The sequence below is a fragment of the Saccopteryx bilineata genome, chromosome 1 (assembly GCF_036850765.1).
Source record: "Saccopteryx bilineata isolate mSacBil1 chromosome 1, mSacBil1_pri_phased_curated, whole genome shotgun sequence".
Classification (NCBI taxonomy): domain Eukaryota; kingdom Metazoa; phylum Chordata; class Mammalia; order Chiroptera; family Emballonuridae; genus Saccopteryx; species Saccopteryx bilineata.
The window spans coordinates 88,735,175-88,754,684 of record NC_089490.1 but is presented as its reverse complement, the minus strand read 5'-3'; the positions used below and the strand labels follow the sequence as shown (position 1 = coordinate 88,754,684).

Here is a 19,510-nt window from a genome sequence, read left to right as displayed (position 1 = left end):
AATTATCTTCCCCCTTTCAATTACTGTAAGAGCACATTACACTAAAATTTCACTATACTACCAAGCCCAGCTCTGCAAAATAAAGATTTTTGCTCAACTCAAGGTTATTTTAACTCGGTACTTGCTTCAATTACCAAAGATTGTCTATGTAACCTGGGAAATTAAATAGCCAAAGAGTGTGGGAAAATCCATGAAACCTTGAGACACAAGTTTAATGTTCTATCCACTGCTGGGAATTGAGTTGAATAACCTCCTAATGCTTCAAGTGTGTAAATGTTAGTGTAATGCTTTCAGCTAAATGCATCTTTTTTTTTTACCTAATTAAACAAACAAATTAAAAAATATAACAAAGAATCCTAATGTTTTGTGGAAAAAAATCTGCATTTTACAAAGAATATTCAGAAAATATCCTAGATAAAACACAGATTTTTGTGATATAAATAATTAAAAAACATTCTCTGTTTGTTACCAGACCGATGCACACTCCCTCCTCCTTTGGGAAACCGCTGCAGCCGATCCCGTCTCTTTGCCTTTTATTTTTGGCGGCCTCCTTTCGAAAACTCCGCCTTCTGACACGGGACCACTGGAGCGCGGGGAGCATGCATCAAGGGTCCGTGGCAGTGAGAAGTCCCCACACACGCTCGCTCTGTGAACTGGCTTAGATGCTTCTCTGTAGCCCCATTTGGTTGCCAAGCGCCGGAGAACCTGGGTTCGGGTAAAAATTTCAGGTCCTCCAACGCCTCCCCCAAGGATAATTGGGGTGATTGTAGAAAAAAATAATTAATAAAAAATGTAAGTTACATCCAAAGGGTCAGACTGCATCTATTGCCCAGACTGGATTAATTTCAGGGGGAAAGGGGTGATGATTTAAAAAAAAAAAAAATCATCTATTGTTAAAGGGCCTGTGAAGAAAGGGGCATTATGTCTGTTTCTTATTACAATAAAGGCTCCTCCGTCTTTACTGACCCCTAAAGTCCTGAAATCACACCAGAAAGACGAGAAGGCAGTCATCACAGGGGGCAGCGTGAGTCTCCGGCTAGGGTCGTTGATGCAATAAAGGAAAAACAAAAATTTACAGGGCCAGGAAGGACGTGAGGTGGGGGGGTGGGAAATTATGCTCCATGATCACATCTTCAGAGATAGGATAATGTCCTTATTCAATCCCATGTGTAGGACCACAGGCAGCACAAGTTGAATTACTGCACTGGATGCCCAGACACGTGCTTTCCTAGCAGAAAGCACCACGGACTGAAGTCAGTGGCTCAGACACTAACACTTGGAGGTATTTCTGGAGGGGTTCAGTAAGGGGCAGACATGGTGCCAGTTCTTCAGACTAGAAAGGTGTCCTGTGTGTGCACACAGCTGTCTGAGGACACCCGAGAGCAAGCGCAGAGTCTGATTGTCTCCAGTCAAGCTTGCCCTGATGTTATTTGTGCACGGCCACAATATTATCTTGCTGCCTTTAGAGAAGATGCTGTAGCAGGGTGAGAAATTGAAAAGTTAATGTCTTGGCCAGCTGCCTAGGTAACAGCTTTTTGTCTGACAAGCCCTATAACATGGCCTGAATCTCCAATCACTAATCGGAAGGGACAAACTAGCGAATAGGCTCATCTAGAGCTGCTTCGGGCCAATGTAGATTTGCCTCAGCCAAGTACTGAGTGAGCTGCAGCTGATACCAAAGCTTCTGTTAAAAAACAAAACAAAATAAATTCAGTACTTTGAGCTTAACAGTGTGTAGTTTAAACAAAAAAAGGAAAAATCAAAAAAATCCCAATGGAAAGGGAGTAATAGTGGTTTCCTGAGGGTGACTATTATAACATTAAGGGAATCAAAGAACTTACCTGAAGGGAACATTTAAGAGGCCATCGCTCGACAGGAAGTGAAAAAAGGCCTGGTGACTCAGCTGAAAATTGCACCCCTGTCTATGAGGTAGAAGCCTTCACTTTCCAGGATCTTGTAGGACCTTGGTCAGCATTCTGCCATTTTGGTGGGTTTTCCCCCTCCTTTTGATTTTTACAAGGCAGCAAACAAAGGGGCCCAAAATAAGCACTGATGTTGAGTAACAAGAAACAGACTCGGATATCTTCCCTCTTCCCTCACTCAGATGAGGGGAGGTGGGAGGAAGAGTCTTCAGTTATTCTAATGGTAGCCAATTGATTTGGTTTAGAAATGCAGGGGGGCATGGAGCAAATGTTTTTAATTGTCTAGGCAAGATGCACAAAGAAGCTACCAGCACATAGCAAGCCTGTTTAAAAACCACCGTCACTGAAAGCTTTTCTACAAATGCTTTCAGGCCTCAGCCTCTTCTCCCAACAGGCCCAAGTCCTAACCGCACAGATCCAGACATGACCTCGAGGGCATAGACAGTGTGAGCCACAGCTGCAGGCCACCCCTTCTGAAGGAGTAAACGATGAATGCACTGTATAGAGTCTTCATCACTTTTGTATTCCAGTTTGAATAGCTGTCTCTTTATATAAATATTTTAAGGAAATATAGCACTTCTCACTTTACTGGGCAAGAAATTAAACACCTGTCAATAATTTAAAGATAGCTTTGTGACAGAAATAATCTCATCTTTTCAAATATAAAAGTTTTGAGTTACCCCTGTTTAAACTCTGAATAGGCTAAAGTATCACAAAATATCTGTATATTTTAAATTACACTGAGTTGAAAACTCCAGAAAAACACTTGCCTCAAATTAAATTCTTAAACTAGAAGACAGCACTTCGATGAGTATGGGTAAGAGGAGACTGAGTACTCAAGATAATTTTACATCAGTAAATAAATTTGGGCAATGCAGACTTAAATCGCCAAATGACACTGTGTTTATAGAATTATTACATGCACCGAATATACTGTGTTAGCAGCCCTGGAATTGGACCTCCATGTACATCTAGCACAGACACATTGGTATGAGGAAAAGAGTAACTGAAAACACCAGCTTTTAACAGCTAGGTCCAATCAGGCTCACTCTATCCTGCTAGATAATAGAGAAAAACCAGGAAGAAGTTGAGCTGTTCAAGTGAATGTCTCCTCTCCCTCTGTCTGAATGTTATGTCTAGGCCTTGCTGCAGACCAAAGCCTGTTTATTAGGAGCAGGAAGAGACATTAAAAATAAAAGAAAAAACAAAAAATGCCAAGGTTAAAAATTGCAGGGGATAAAAAAAGAAAACAAAAAGCACTTTGTATTCTTCTAAGTATTTATCTAAACACATGTATATACAATCTGATTTGAAATGATAAATCTTTAAACCAAAAGATACATATACCATTGACAGAGACACCTATCTATACAAACCTAGCCCACGGGAGGCTACATCTGTGGCAATGAGGATGGGAGCCTTTCCAGAACGGAACTCTGCAAAACAAGAAATGATACAATGAAAACAAAGCAACCTAAATATAAGATCTGAAACAATAAATCAGATAAAGAAAACACAGGTACTAAACTTAAGAGACTTTGGCCATAGAGAACATTTTATGAATTTGACCCACAGGAAAAGTAGAGGGGAAAAAAAAAAAGTCCTGACAAGAAAACAAAAAGGCAGCCAATCAAATGGAAGTTGACATTCACAAACAGCTCTGATAAGGGGTTAATATCCAAAATATATAAAGAACTCACAAAGCTCAACAACAAACAAACAATCCAAATGGGGGAGAACCGGGACACTTCTCCTAAGAAGATAGACAAATGGCCAACAGATGTATGACAAAATGCTCATCTTTGCTAGCTATTAGAGAAGTACAAATTAAAACTACAATGAGATACTACCTCACACCTGTTAGACTGGCTGTTATCAATGAAACAGATAATAAGTGTTAGAGAGGCTGTAGAGAAAAAGGAACCCGCATTCACTGCTGGTGGAAATGGAAACTGGTACAGCCACTATGGAAGAAAAGTATGATGGTTCCCAAAAAAACTAAGAGCAGACCTGACCAGTCAGTGGCACAGTAGACAGAGCACCAGAGCACCAGACTGGGACGCAGAGGACCCAGGTTCAAAACTCCAAAGTCGCTTGCTTGAGCGCGGGCTCATCTGGTTTGAGCAAGGCTCACCAGCTTGAGCCCAAGGTTGCTGGCTTGAGCAAGGGGGTCACTTGGTCTGCTGTAGCCCCACCCCCGATCAAGGCACATATGAGAAAACAATCAATGAGAAACTAAGGTGATACAACAAAGAACTGATGCTTCTCATTTCTCTCCCTTCCCTATCTGTCCCCCTGTTTCTGTCACAAAACAAACAAACAAAAAAGCTAAGAACAGAACTAGCCATATGACCCAGCAATCCCTCTACTGGGTATCCTCCCAAAGCACACTGGTACGCAACGTAGTCCCAAATTCATCGCATTATTCTTGGTGGCCAAGATACGGAAACAACCAGTGTCCCTCCTCTATAAAGGATTGGATAAAGAAGATGCGGTACATATATACAACAAAATACTACTCTGCTGTAAGAAATAGTAACATAGTTCCACTTAAGACAACATGGATGGACCTTGAGAACATTATACTAAGTGAAATAAGTAAATCAGAAAAAGCTAAGAACTATATAATTTCACATATAGGTGGGATATAAAACTAAACTCATAGACATAAAATGAAATGGTTATCTAAGGAGGGGCTGGGAGGGGAAAAGGGAATAACAAGGAAGAAATATACGGTGATGGAAAATGATCTGACTCTGGGTGATAGGCACACAATACAGTCAACAGTTCAAATGCTAGAGATGTTCACCTGAAATCTATGTGCTCTTACTGATCAGTATCACCCCCATACATTTAATTTCAAACAAACAAAAAATAACCAAATAAACAATCCTAGCTATATGGTCTTTACCATGCCATGGTAATATTTCAAGTAATGGTGTCAGAACACTGACAAGGTTTTTTAAATTTAAAGAAAATAGTAATTCTTTTGAAAATCTTGATGACATTCTCTTTTAGCAGAGGAGCCAGAGGGACAATACACAAAGTTACCTCTTATAATGAAATCCCATTAAAATAGCATGGAGCCTAGCGTGCGGAGGACCCGGGTTCGATTCCCGGCCAGGGCACACAGGAGAAGCGCCCATTTGCTTCTCCACCCCTCCGCCACGCTTTCCTCTCTGTCTCTCTCTTCCCCTCCCGCAGCCAAGGCTCCATTGGAGCAAAGATGGCCCGGGCGCTGGGGATGGCTCTGTGGCCTCTGCCTCAGGCGCTAGACTGGCTCTGGTAGCAACATGGCAACCTCCGCATCGCCCCCTGGTGGGCAGAGCGTCGCCCCATGGTGGGCGTGCTGGGTGGATCCCGGTCGGGCGCATGCGGGAGTCTGTCTGACTGTCTCTCCCTGTTTCCAGCTTCAGGAAAAAAAAAAAAAAAAAAAAAAGGGCATGGAAATATGTAACAAAATTACATAAGCTAGAATCTCCCCCCCTCAAATTATGACAGCAAAGTTATCTCCCAAATGAAACAAAATCAAATGGGTTAGGGTGCAAGTTTAAAAGATGTGGAATGAAGGAAAAACCATGGTTTCCCTGTGAAATAATAAGAAAACAATTATTGGTCTCAGCCCCCAGTTCCTGAAACAGAACTTCTAAAATCCTTGTAAATAAGGATGCTAGGAGAATTTTTATTCCGATACTCAGTCTTTGACCCAGATTCCTCACTAAAGTCCCTCAGATTTCATGGGTGATTGGAGTCTGTTTTATTCTGATGAGGCGAAACTTAGTGGGATCCTGGATTGGGGCTGGTCACCAAAAATCAAGCCCTGATTAGAAACTTGGAACTCTGAGCCCCACCCACCATCCTCGGAGAGGAAAAGATGGGCTGGAGATTGAGTTAAAGCTCAACCATGCCTACATAATAAAGTCTCCATAAAAATCCTTAAAGTAAGAAGTTTGGAAAGCTTCTGGGCTAGTGAGTATATCTATAAATTAGAGGACTTATTACATAAAGGAAGCAGTGATTTTTAACCTTTTTCACACATAAACTACTAAAATTCTGAGGCAGATCAAAAAATACATTTGCTGCTGCTGCTGACCTGTGGTGACACAGTAGATAAAGCGTCAACCTGGAATGCGGAGGCCGCTAGTTAGAAACCAAGGGCTTGCTGGGACAAGACACATACGTGACACAACTACGTACTACCGAGCTGATGTTTCCCGCTCTTCCCCCTCCCCCCCTTTCCCTCTCCCTTCTCTCTCTAAATCAATAGAATCTTTAAATATATACATATTATTTGCCAATCTGACAAAAAATAGCTATAGTTTTGATCCACTCACACTAAACAGCTATTCTTATGTTGGATGTCATTTGTTTATTTGACAATCTAAGGGAGAAGAGGTCAGTGCCCCTGACTAAATAGCCAGATATTAAATATTTTAAAAATCGTTGTGGCACATCAGTTGAAAATGTGAAAAAGTGTGAAAGGCCAGCACTGCTGACCTTAAAAAGACAGTGGCAATATACCTAAAATGCCCTTAATATCCCATTAACTGGAGCAAAGCTAGGCAACTCTAGCCTGCAGGTAAAGCCTGGCACAATGCCCATTTTTGCGAATAAAGTCTTACTGAAATACAGCCAAGCTGTTTCTTTATATATTGTCTATGGCCATTTTTGTGCTAACAATGGCAGAACCGAACAGTTGTGACACAAATTATCATAACAGTCTGCAAAGCCTAAAATATTTACTACCTAGTCCTTTTACAGAAGGTTTGTCAAAACAGAATATGAACATGTTTAGTTTTAAACTCACCATTAAGTACCCAATCTCTTTCTGGTTGACTCTTGTCTCCATGGATACACATAGCTGGCCAACTGTCAAAAGAAAAGTGATCAATATTTTAGAAATCTTAAGAGTAAAAGAAAGCTTTAAAAAGTACAACCATATGGAATTGTGACAGTTTGTTATAGACTACATAAATAAATGACTGTGCCCATTTAAAGAGCAAAGGCTTTGTCTGATCTGTGGTGGCGCAGTGGATAAAGTGTCAACGTGGAACGCTGAGGTCGCCAGTTCAAAACCCTAGGCTTGCCAGGTCAAGGCACATACCACAAGCAACCAATAAATAGCTAGAGTGAAGCAACCACTTCCTGTCCCCCCCCACTCCTATGTAAAATCAATAAATAAAATACTAAAAAAATAATAATAAAATATAGAGCAAAGGCATTATTAAAGTATTATACAATATTCACAATACTGATTTAGAAATGCCTGCTGACCTAACCTGAAGCTAATGAGTTACCTCAGTGCTACACTCACCCATCTCTGCGCATCCGTCGAGTGAGGTCATCACAGCGTCTCTTTGTCTCTACAAATATTATTGTCTTATTTTCCTTTTCAGCCATTATTTCCTCCATGAGTTGGATCAACCTGAAAACAAGGCCAATAACAATGCAGCCACTGAGGAGCCCTCGCTATACATCACGTAGAAGCTGTGTCTGCTGTAACACCCCCAAAGCCACAGCACTTTCTTTTCACATTACTTCCCATAGAGTTGCCATTTATTAGAGCTGCCATTTATCAAATCCAAGGATCCAGAATCCTTTGCCTTTAACCAAAATGTTCTGATAAATAATATGAAAGATGGATTGTTGGAAAGCTGGCAGTGCTCTTCAGTGTTTTCAGATCTCAAAAAAATTAGTTTCTCCAATACTTTAGTTTTGGAGGATTATTAAGGAAAGATGTATAGCATTATCAACAGTGAAAATAACTCATACTTGTGGTCTTTTTCACTTTCCATGCAGACATCCACAATTTGGAGGATGTTGTGGTTGGCACTCAGCTCCAGATTGCCGACATTGATCTGGGTGTAATCACGAAGGAAGTCCTCTGCAAGCTGTCTTACTTCTTTTGGCCAGGTCGCACTCCACATTAATGTCTGCCTATCAGGCTGTAAAGAAAGGAAAGGCTTTCTTTTTTTTTTTTTTTTTTTTGCTTTTTTCTGAAGCTGGAAACAGGGAGAGATAGTCAGACAGACTCCCGCATGCGCCCGACCGGGATCCACCCGGCACGCCCACCAGGGGCGATGCTCTGCCCATCCTGGGCGTCGCCATGTTGCGACCAGAGCCACTCTAGCGCCTGAGGCAGAGGCCAAGGAGCCATCCCCAGCGCCCGGGCCATCTTTGCTCCAATGGAGCCTCGGCTGCGGGAGGGGAAGAGAGAGACAGAGAGGAAAGCGCAGCGGAGGGGTGGAGAAGCAAATGGGCGCTTCTCCTGTGTGCCCTGGCCGGGAATCGAACCCGGGTCCTCCGCACGCTAGGCCGACGCTCTACCGCTGAGCCAACCGGCCAGGGCGAAAGGCTTTCTTTTAGACTGAGGAAATATGAGAGGCAAAGGGCACAAACAGAGTGTATTACCAGCTTTACATACCCGGATTTGGTCAACAATTTTACGGATTTGGGGTTCAAAACCCATATCAAGCATTCTGTCAGCCTCATCCAGAACAAGGTAAGTACATCGGCGAAGATTTGTCTTTCCTGACTCCAGGAAATCTATCAGGCGTCCAGGAGTAGCTATACAGATCTCAACTCCTGTAAAACAAAACCGGAGATCAAGCAAATAAGAATCTTTACCCAGTGTCAGCCTCAACAAACTAAGAAGCACTGCTCTGGTGATTGTACTCATGCTGCAGAGAACTAACTACATTTTAACAAAGTACCCGGAAAAACACTTCACAAAGTATGAGTATCTAGCTATGTTGAACTTTCCCAAAATAGTACTTTAACCACACCTGAAAAAAATTTTAAGCTGCTGAAATACTGAATTTTTTTCCACAAGAATCCACTATTTTTCTCTTCAATTTCAGTCACTGAAATTGACAAAATGAAATAAATTAATAATTCTTATACACTCATTTTTTTAAATTACCTCGCTCCAAGTCTCGAATCTGGGGACCTTTAGGAGCACCTCCATAAATGCAAGTACTCTTCAATCTTGAACATTTGCCATAGTCATCAGCCACCTGCTGCACCTGCTGGGCAAGCTCTCTGGTAGGAGCCAGAACTAGACACTGAAACAAGCAAACAAACAGTTGAGACACATATCCCAAGTTTTTAAAAAAGTACAAAAGGCTATCTAATTCTTTTCTGTCTAATTTGGTATTTTCAAAGCATGTAATGGGGTGGGAGGTTGGGAAAGCAAGGACATCAGAGACTGTATTGGAGCGTGACAAAAAATTATGAGCACTAGGAATGATGGCATACTTTCAAAACATGATTCATTACTGTTTATGTCAGCTATTTAAGTGGACTTACAGACTATATCACCTAGTTTTAAAAAACACTTTCACAAAATGATTGAGTGCCTTTAAAAACCTGCAACAAAACCATGGATTAAGTCTGTATTAGTAGAAATAGATGAAAAATAAAACAGAAGAGCCAACACTTTTCTGACTTCTAGTTTAAGCTCTTAGCCAGGCATATAAGGCAAAAACAAGGACTTACACATAATCTGACAAGCAGTTTGCCAAAATGATACAAAATTAAGACTCTGAAATAGGCATCCTCCACTCTGTTAACAATGAGTCTTGTTCTCTGTACTGTTCCACCCCATACTCATGATAATAAAACTAACTCAGTCATATAGAATAAAATACATACTAAGGTAATAAAAAGTAACGCATCATTCTTTTGGTGAATACTGAAACACACTGTAACAATGTACATATTTATTAACATAGTAAGTCCAAGCTCAATTGAAAAGATACAAAGGCATATTCAAAATGATTAAGGACCACTACTCAAATCTTATAGAAAACAACACAAGAGAAAATAATGAAAATAGAAAACCATGCTAACCTATAAGTATTTATGGAAGTATTACTTAATCGCAAAGAATATATATCCCAAACCTGACTTAAACATATACAAGCAGGTACCTCACTTCATATCTCTTTTGTATCCCTCACAGAATCACTGAGCAATTAAGAACTGCACTTGAATTAATGCCTATATACGAAGGTAGTAAGCATGGTGGTTAACAGTACTGATTCAAATTCAAGCTCATTTATTTAATAGCTGTATGACCTTGGGCAAGTCATTTAACTGCACTGCCTAAAATTTATGTAAGATGCCAGTATCACTTCCAGATATGGAGAATAGTGTCAAGAATGAAATCTGGCCCTGGCCGGTTGGCTCAGTGGTAGAGCGTCGGCCTGGCGTGCAGGAGTCCCAGGTTCGATTCCCGGCCAGGGCACACAGGAGAAGCGCCCATCTGCTTCTCCACCCCTTCCCCTCTCCTTCCTCTCTGTCTCTCTCTTCCCCTCCTGCAGCCAAGGCTCCATTGGAGCAAAGTTGGCCTGGGTGCTGAGGATGGCTCCATGGCCTCTGCCTCAGGTGCTAGAATGGCCCTGGTTGCAAAAGAGCAACGCCCCAGATGGGCAGAGCATTGCCCCTGGTGGGCATGCCGGGTGGATCCCGGTCGGGCGCATGCGGGGAGTCTGTCTGACTGCCTCCCCGTTTCCAACTTCAGAAAAATACAAAAAAAAGAGAAGAAAAAAAAAAAGAAATCTGAAAAAGTATGTAATGCACAGTGGCTGCCTAGAACACAATAATCATTAAATTGCAGCTAATCTTAGAATTATAAGCAAATTGAAACACTTACAATTGGACCATCTCCCCTTTCCAAGTATGGCTGGTGATTAATATGAACAATTGCAGGCAGCAAATACTGTGGGGGGAGAAGAATGACGGTCTTGTAAAAAAAATCAAGCCATTATCTTAACAGTTCTAAATTATAACAGTAATTGATAATGCCTAACTAAGAAAATGAAAACAGTACTCAAAACTGTGACAAATATATGCAATGTAAATTTAAATACGAAATGCTTCTACCTATTTCATATAGCTAAAAACGCTAAAACATTACCTACACTAGCCTGACCAGGCAGTTGCACAGTGGATAGAGACTGGGACACAGAGGACCCAGGCTCAAAACCCTAAGGTTGCCAACTTGAGCATGGGATCAAAGACATGACCCCATGGTTGCTGGCTTCAGCAAAGGGTCACTGTGTTGTAGCCCTCAGGTCAAGGCACATATGAGAAAACAATCAATGAACAACTGAAGAGACTAAGGAGCTGCAACAAAGAATTGATGCTTCCCATCTCTCTCCCTTCCTGTCTGTCCCTATCTGTCCCTCTCTCTCTGTCACAAATTAAAAATAAATAAAACATTACCTACACTATATGAATTAAAACTTTTATAGCCTGACCAGGCGGTGGCTCAGTGGATAGAGCGTCGGACTGGGATATAGAAGACCCAAGTTCGAGACCCCGAGGTCGCCAGCTTGAGCGAGGGCTCATCTGGTTTAAGCAAAACCTCACTGGCTTGAGCAAGGGGTTACTCGGTCTGCTGAAGGCCCGCAGTCAAGGCACGTTTGAGAAAGTAATCAATGAACAATTAAGGTGTTGCAATGCGCAACGAAAAACTAATGATTGATGCTTCTCATCTCTCCGTCCCTGTCTGTCTCTCTGTCTCTGTTAAAAAAAAAAAAAAAAAAAAAGAATTGACCCTAGCTGGTGGCTGAGTGGATACAGCATCAGTCCAGTGACAAAACATCCTGGGTTTGATCCCCAGTCAGGGTACAAGAAGCAATCAATGAGTGCCCAACTAAATGGAACAACTAAGTGGGACAAGTTCATGCTTCTATCTCTCTCTAAAATCAATAGTTGAATTAAAAAAAATAGAACTTTCTCAGGGAAGTCTTTCTGTATAAAAAGATTATAAAGAATTGAGAAATATATATGGGATAATTAGAATAGCAAAATAAGTTACCACATTGTTAAAAATCTTCCCATGCTGGTACATACCGCTAATGTCTTCCCAGAGCCAGTCTGAGCAATGCCCACCATATCCCGGCCACTGAGAGCCAGTGGAAACCCCTGGCACTGAATCGGAGTTGGTTCTGTGAAGTGCTGGTCCATCAACACATCCATTACATATTCTGTAAGAGAATAATATTACTGCTTTTAAGTAAATTTTTAAAAACTGTTCTCAGCAAGTTACCCACTCTCTCCATGAGAAGTGTAGTTTTTTTCTTTAGTTAGGAAATCTGTGACCTGTTTACTACTACCTCTCAAAGGGCTGCTGTCAGAGCCATTTACCTTCAAAAACTTGAAAACTACTGCCCTCAAATATCTAACAGGCATTGGCACATGGTAATCACTTGTTTGCTCAATTCAAATTATATCCAGTCAGAACGCAATTCCATTCTGATTTCTAAGGGGTAGAGGCAAAATCCCAGAGAAAGATGAAACTAAAAAAAGTTCTAAATCAGAAAACAGATGAGCTTAAAAAAAATCTCTTACACAACTATCTTTAGTTGTAGCCTAGAGTAGACTTAAAAAAAATAATAAATTTCACATAATTACCTTTGTGAAAGGTTTTCAACAAAGTCCTGAGTATGGTACAAAACCTTTAAATGACCAATTACTTGTGTTTACCATTCAACCCAAATTAACAATTAAGACCCTGGTGATGCCTGACCAGGCAGTGGCGCAGTGGACAGAACGTTGGACTGGGATGTGGAAGAACCCAGGTTCAAGACCCCGAGGTCGCCAGCTTGAGCGTGGGCTCATCTGGTTTGAGCAAAGCTCACCAGCTTGGACCCAGGGTTGCTGGCTCCAGCAGGGAGTTACTCGGTCTGCTGAGGCCCCTGGTCAAGGCACATATGGGAGGGCGGTCAATGGACAACTAGGGTGTCGCAACGAAAAACTGAAAATTGATGCTTCTCATCTCCATTCCTGTCTATCTGTCTCTATCTATCCCTCTCTCCGACTCTCTCTCTGTCCGTTTAAAAAAAAAAAAAAAAAGGACCCTGGTGAGAACACTTACGTGGGAAGTTAGCATGGTGGAAGGCAAACACAGGCTTAGGACAAACATCTCCCCCTCTCACTGTAATCTCCTTCTTACGGCGTAGTTCATCGACCTCGTACTATGGAAGAAAATGAAGACAAATTAGAAAACAAGTTAAATATGCACAACTTCATGAAGCAATCCAGCTGAACAATTTTCACCCAATTTGAAATAAGATGAAAAACGAGTGAGGAGCCTCCCAACTTTCTGAGTCAATAAAGCAGGTGATAAGAATTCCATTTTCCATAAGAGAAAACTGACACCCAGGAATGTTAAGTTGCCCGAGGTCAGAACTACGAAGAGGAAGAAAATGTAGAACTTAGGACCAAGTGCTCTTTCCACTATAGTGACTATACCTTCTTCTGAACAAGTAACCACAATGGGTTGAGTCTAAAACATTCATAATATGAAGTTAAAAAAATAGGAGTACATAATGCCAACATTCTAAAATTTAACTTACTTCATGTGATAAATGAGGACCAATCAGTCAATACATTAGGTATATATTTAAAGGGGTCCTCTTAGGTGTATTAACAGTGTTAATAAAACTCTAACGAAAGTACCACTGCACTAGAATATAACATGTAATAGCAATAGTAGTGTATGTGTAAATTCTGGCTACTATGTCCACTTGGTTCATTACTGTGTATTAAAAAAGAAAATAAATGCCCCCTCCCCACACTCACTGGAGTCAACCTTGCCACTTCTGGATGTTCCACATAAAAGTTCTTTTCAAACTTGGGGAGCTCACTCAAATCCCACTTCTTTTTACGTAAACGCTCCCCAGGATTACCAAATTTCTTCGGGGGAAGGCCACCTCCACCTCTTGCTCCAAATCTAGAAATACCAAAAATTTTAGCTATTAATATTTTTCTAAGAAATGTACCTTAGGTGCCATAAAAACATGCAAAAGATGGGACCCTTAGGATATTTCCAGCCCTCCCCTCCAAGAGCATATTTTATTACTCTTATTAAAGGCAATGGAGGTCATACTACTTCCTCTACTATTCAACAATACTGTTACAGGTATGGTTAAAATCAGTGAAAAATTAAAAATTGTTACATTAAAAAAAAAGTTCTTGTATTTAGAGAAATAGATCATGAGGATTACAGTATTATCTTGAGCAAATTATTTATCCTCTCTGTCCCTCAGTTTCTTATGCAAAATGAAATAATGCTACCACCTATTTCGGAAGTTGCTATAAAGACGAAATGAGTAGTGAGTGTAAAGTGCTTAAAACAGTATCTGGTATAGTAAGCACTCAGTACAAGCAAGCATTCAACCAACAGTTACTAGGTATCGACTATATACCAGGTACTGTTTCAAGTGGTCAAGATACTCAAGTGAATAAAACAGAAGCCTCTACTCTTGTATGATACTGAGACATGTAGGTAAGAGAGGACATTAGTTTGAGTTTAAATACAAGCTAAGACTACAACAGGTAGAAAAATTTACTCCAAGCAACTCAACCTCATACTTGGAATAGATTCTTAGATCCTTTACCCTTTATACACTGACAAGCACTTCCTTTGTCTGCTAATCTACTAAGAAAAACTACCGGGACCCCTAAAAATAAAAAAAGCGTGGTAGGCTAGTCTTCACCTTTTGTTTATGCTAATGAACAGCCAGAACAAAAATTTATGACCTATCCTTCCTCTTCATCTCCACCTTTACTTTGTATCTTTTTTTTTTTTTTTTTTTTAATTTATTCATTTTAGAGAGGAGGTGGAGGGAGAGAGAGAAACAGAGATAGAAGGAGGAGGAGCAGGAAGCATCAACTCCCACATGTGCCTTGACCAGGCAAGCCAGGGTTTTGAACCGGCAACCTCAGTGTTTCCAGGTTGACGCTTTATCCACTGCGCCACCACAGGTCAGGCTTGTATCTACTTTTTGATCCCAAACAAGAAGTACTATTAATTTAACTATAAATTTATCAGAGAAACCACTAAGTCAGTCTGATTTAAGGTATTTAAAACTCAGATTACTTAAAAACATTTTTTTTCTGTTTTATCTAACTTTAACAGACAAGTTCAACTGGAATACAAATTTGGTCACTAGTAGAAGTTGAAATGTTCTACTTTTTCTTGAAGAATCCTAACACTATGGGGGGTCTACAGTAGTGGTTTTCAACCACTGGTCCACAAAATGTTAATTATCCTGATGTTGTATGAAGATTACAGACCCAATGATTATACTCTATAATCTTCATACATCAGGGTGGTTAACTCAGCGCCTGAAAACTACTGGTACAGCATATTTTCATCCTATTTCCTTACTCCTGAAAACACTACACTAAATTTAATATCTCTTTTCCATTTTAACCTACTCATCTTGCAGATGGTTCCACTTTATAACTGACAGGCAGTAGTACTATTTTAAAGGGCCTCAACTTCTTGGATTTCAAACCAGCCTTAAAACACTGGCTTAATATTCAGCTAAACATTTCTCTAAATACAAACATACAAAGATCGATGGCAGGAAATGTTCTTGGGACCACTGAGTACCTACATTCAAAAGGCAGAACTGAGTCACTTCATTTGTACTACTGCTTAACTGTTAAGAGAAATCAGGAACCAAAACAGGAAAAGCACATTGCACACACATATATATCAAAGATAAAACTTCATATATGCCTCAGGTCCAAAGCTCAATACTGAATACACCAAAAACCACCTGGCCTGGATCAACCCCATTCCCCTCACTTGTAAATAAAGCAACTAACAAAATTTTAAATGGAAAAATCAAGTCTCTATAGACAGTCTTGCAAAGAAAGGAAAAGTGACAAAAGATCAATTTTTAGAGATTGTCAGTCCAGTTTAAATGAATTTATGTGGTTTCCAGAAGATGCCTTTCAGTGCTGCTGCTGCAGTGCAATGGTACAGACCTTCAAATAATGATCTGGAAAAAAACGAAGTTTTTTTTATTGAAAGAGAAAGGGAGAGAGAGAAGCATAAAGTAGTAGTTACTTCACTTTAGTTGTGCCTTGACCAGGTAGGAGGGAGGGGGCTCAAGCCAGGGAGCTCGAGGTTTCGAACTGGCAATCTCAGCATCCAGGGTCAACGGTCTACCACTGTACCACCACAGATCAGGAAAACAGAAGTTTTCAAGGTTCCTTTCAAGGCTTACAAAAAAGTAGCCCTTATTATTTTTTTTTTCCTTTCTCCCTAATGCCTTGGCTTACTATCCGAGACATACCACCCACACTAATATAATTTGAAACACAGGATTCTTTATAAATATGTTGTCTGCCACCTTTATAATTAATGCTGACTTCAATATTCAAGACAGCCTTTTACTCTTTTTAATTTGGCTTTGCACTAAATGCAGCTTTGAAGATTTATACACTAACATGCAAAATCATGCTAGTTTAAATGAGTAATACACATCTTTGGACTGTACATGTAAAATGACCGCATTTCCTTTTCACAATAATAATCTATTTCAGCCCTGTAGCACGCAGTCAATAGCAATCCAACACATAAAGGAAATTCCACAGTAAAAGTACAGTTGGGGCACTTTATGTCACTTTGCTTGAAATGGATAACTTTATAAAGCTTTTTCTTTTTTTGTATTTTTCTGAAGATGGAAAGGGGAGGCAGTCAGACTCCCGCATGCACCTGACCGAGATCCACCCGGCATGCCCACCAGGGGGCAATGTTCTGCCCATCTGGGGCATCGCTCTTTTGCAACCAGAGCCATTCTAGCGCCTGAGACAGAGGCCACAGAGCCATCCTCAGTGCCCGGGCCAACTTTGCTCCAATGGAGCCTTGGCTGCAGGAGGGGAGGAGACAGAGAGGAAGGAGAGGGGGAGAAGTGGAGAAGCAGATGGGTGCCTGTCCAGTGTGCCCTTGCCAGGAATCGAACCCGGGACTCCTGCACGCCAGGCTGACGCTCTACCACTGAGCTAACCAGCCAGGGCCTTATAAAGCTTTTAAGAAAATATTAAAGAGTCAATATGGGATAAACTAAATATGGGTCAGCAATTCATTATTTCCTCTTTTCAGATTTTTATTATTAAAGGATATATATGATGTGATGAACTATTAAGTCAAACACCCACAGTAAATAGACCATTACCTGTATATCTTGGTAGCCTCATTCGCTTAAAACCCCCATCATAACTGTCTCGCATTCTAGGCATTCCCTTGCTTTTTATAGCCTTGCCATATTGGTATGGTAGATATCCTTATGTTATACTACCACAACTTGCTTTTTCACTGTTGTAGTCTACTGTATTAATACCCACAATTTATAGACATTTGAGCCATTTCCAACATTGTTGTGAATGCTGCTGGCAAAAGCATCTTTGTACATGAATACCGGGGCACACATACAAGGGTTTCTCTAGGCCTTAGAGGTTAGGATATAAAGATTGAGAAATTAATGCAGCATTTTTCAACTCCAGTAGGTAATGTTCTTCTTCCTAAGCTGTTGTACTAAAATTTACTTCCAAATTAGCTATACTGTGAAAAACACACAGCAGACAGTGCACTTCTGGTCTTCCAAACTTACCACGGAGATAAAATCTTTCCTAACTAGGTATGTCAAAATAATCCCTTTTTATTTTATAAATTAATAACCAAGGTGCTTGTGACTAGATCTGATACTTGAGTATTTAGCTCACAAAAGTTTGGAGAAAACATGCACAGAACACCTACTGAGAGAGACAACTACATGTATTTCAATTCCTGTGAATACAAAGGCAACTTTTATTACAGAAAAGAAACAGCACAAATCAACATAGACCTACCTATTACGAAACTTTTTCGTTTAGCTGACATTTATATTTGAATATCAGTATCTGGAAGGACTTCATTTTTTAATCGTTAACTTCCAACCCAAGTACAGGGGCGTTTCTACATCAGAAACTTTCCAACTAGGCCGAGAAGTTCATGTTCAGTCCAGTTATAGACAACAAGGCCGAAACATGGAAGGGGGGGAAAAGCTACAATGGCCAAACAAAACACCACTCCCTTCCCAAACACGGCCATTTAGATGACAATTTTCTCCCTTTATAGTCCAATATGCGTCCTCTCAATTATTTAAAAACGACTAACGGTGATTTTAAAATACATTTAAAACCAGAAACCAGTCTTTCAGCCTCTAGTTTCTATCCAGGTTTCCAGTTCCGTTAACAGTTCTCTCTAGCGACAGATAAACACGAGAGAAGCCATTTCGCGTTGAGATTTTCCTAGGCTGAACTTCGAGATCTCATTCTATTCTCAACAAGAACATCCGTGTTTCACAGATGAACACTGAGGCCCGGAGAGATCAAATAACTTGGCCAAAAAGGCCGGGCTCGAAAGCCGGGAAGCGAAGTGAGGTCCGGACTGGGCCTGCGACGGCCAGGCCGTCCCTACGCTCCCCGCGGGGCTGGGGCTGGGGCTGGGGCTGGGGCTGGGGCTGGGGCCGGGGCCGGGCCACGACGGCCGTCCGCAAGGAGCTGGGGGGGCCGCCAAGCCACCCTCCGCTGCCAGGTCATCAGTGACCCCGGGGCCCGCGCACTAAGTCGCTATTATGTCCCGGGTCGCCTCGGTCCCCCGAGTAGGGAGCGTCGTTCACAGGCCAGCAGTCCACTCCGTCTCTCACCAGACCCCAAACTGCAGTCTCCTTGGGCGGCAACCACCCCACCCCCCATGCACGCACAAGGCCCTTCCTCTCCTCCTCCCCCCTTACCCTCCACGGTCCCGATCCCGGTCCCGGTCCCCAAAGCCGCCTCCGCGCATTGTCCCAAATGGATAGAGATCTGGGAGCGGGGCACGGATGGCCGCGCTCGGCAGGGCCTGCGGCTCCGGTCTGGTGACGACCGATGGCGGCGGCGCCTCCGCTGTTGAGGCGGCGGCAGGCGCAGCGCTCTCTCGCTCCGACGCGCTGTCTCCCGTCGCAGACGCCACCGTCGCCGCCTCTCTCGTCGGAGACGGGAGCACAACACAGAGAATCGGGGTTATAAAGTTAGTGGGTAGGTTTGGCTACGCTCAAACCCGGCAGGGCCGCGGTTTAGGCGTCTCCTTCCTTCCCGGCGACTGCACAAAATGGCGGCCAGCACTGAGAATGCTCCAGCTTAACGATACGTACGTCGGAGACGATACGTAAACAGCGTGTCTGAATAGCCCCAGGTCTATGCGGAGTACTACGGACATTCTTGGAGGCATTTTACGTCAGTTACGAAGGTGGACGCATTTTGCGGTCCGCAAAGGAAAAACAAAGTACGGAGCGGGCGTAGAGTTCTCGCGCCACCAGAACTAGAACGTGGGCTGGGGGGCGGGGCGGAGTAAGAGTCGTAGATACAACGTAACATTCTTTGCGTCGTTAGCTGGCCCAGAGTTGCGAAGATGCGCAGTGTGCGTAACGCATTCTATTTGAAGAATAGACGATTTTGTCGGGTTCGACAGCGGGACGGAACCCGGGCCTGCCTATACAAGTGGCATTGCGGAGACTATAACGACCCTCCACGTTGTAGTTGTCAAGTTCCAGCATTTCTAGGTGCCAAAAATCCAGGAGGGTCTTCAGGGTCCCTAGCTGGCGCTCCTGCGTGTCCCTGCCAGCTCTCTGGTGCCGCAGCACTGGGTCTGCCGAGACTGCCCGTACGCCCTGGCGACGTTTCTTTCGGTAGCCTCTTGCTGTGCTGTCGCCGGCAGCCATGATGGATGCGCCTTGTCCGTTCTTCCCGTAGTTGGTCAG

The 19,510-nt window shown here is 42.1% G+C and overlaps 1 protein-coding gene across 2 annotated transcripts in view; it reads right to left on the bottom strand.

Moving 5' to 3' along the window:
• The window catches only part of DDX17 (DEAD-box helicase 17), a 24,704-nt gene extending 5,194 nt beyond the window's left edge, over positions 1-19,510 (bottom strand). The window contains exons 1-11 of one of the 2 annotated variants that reach the window (XM_066258153.1): positions 18,506-19,510; positions 13,515-13,665; positions 12,808-12,907; positions 11,784-11,917; positions 10,579-10,644; positions 8,845-8,986; positions 8,347-8,507; positions 7,695-7,867; positions 7,237-7,347; positions 6,730-6,791; positions 3,299-3,358 (exon numbers count right to left, since the gene is read on the bottom strand). In XM_066258153.1, coding sequence (XP_066114250.1) covers positions 3,299-3,358; positions 6,730-6,791; positions 7,237-7,347; positions 7,695-7,867; positions 8,347-8,507; positions 8,845-8,986; positions 10,579-10,644; positions 11,784-11,917; positions 12,808-12,907; positions 13,515-13,665; positions 18,506-18,555 — 1,210 coding nt within the window. In that variant the 5' untranslated portion in view covers positions 18,556-19,510. The remainder of the gene's footprint in view (positions 1-3,298; positions 3,359-6,729; positions 6,792-7,236; positions 7,348-7,694; positions 7,868-8,346; positions 8,508-8,844; positions 8,987-10,578; positions 10,645-11,783; positions 11,918-12,807; positions 12,908-13,514; positions 13,666-18,505) is intronic. The other variant, XM_066258161.1, reaches the window with a different exon arrangement.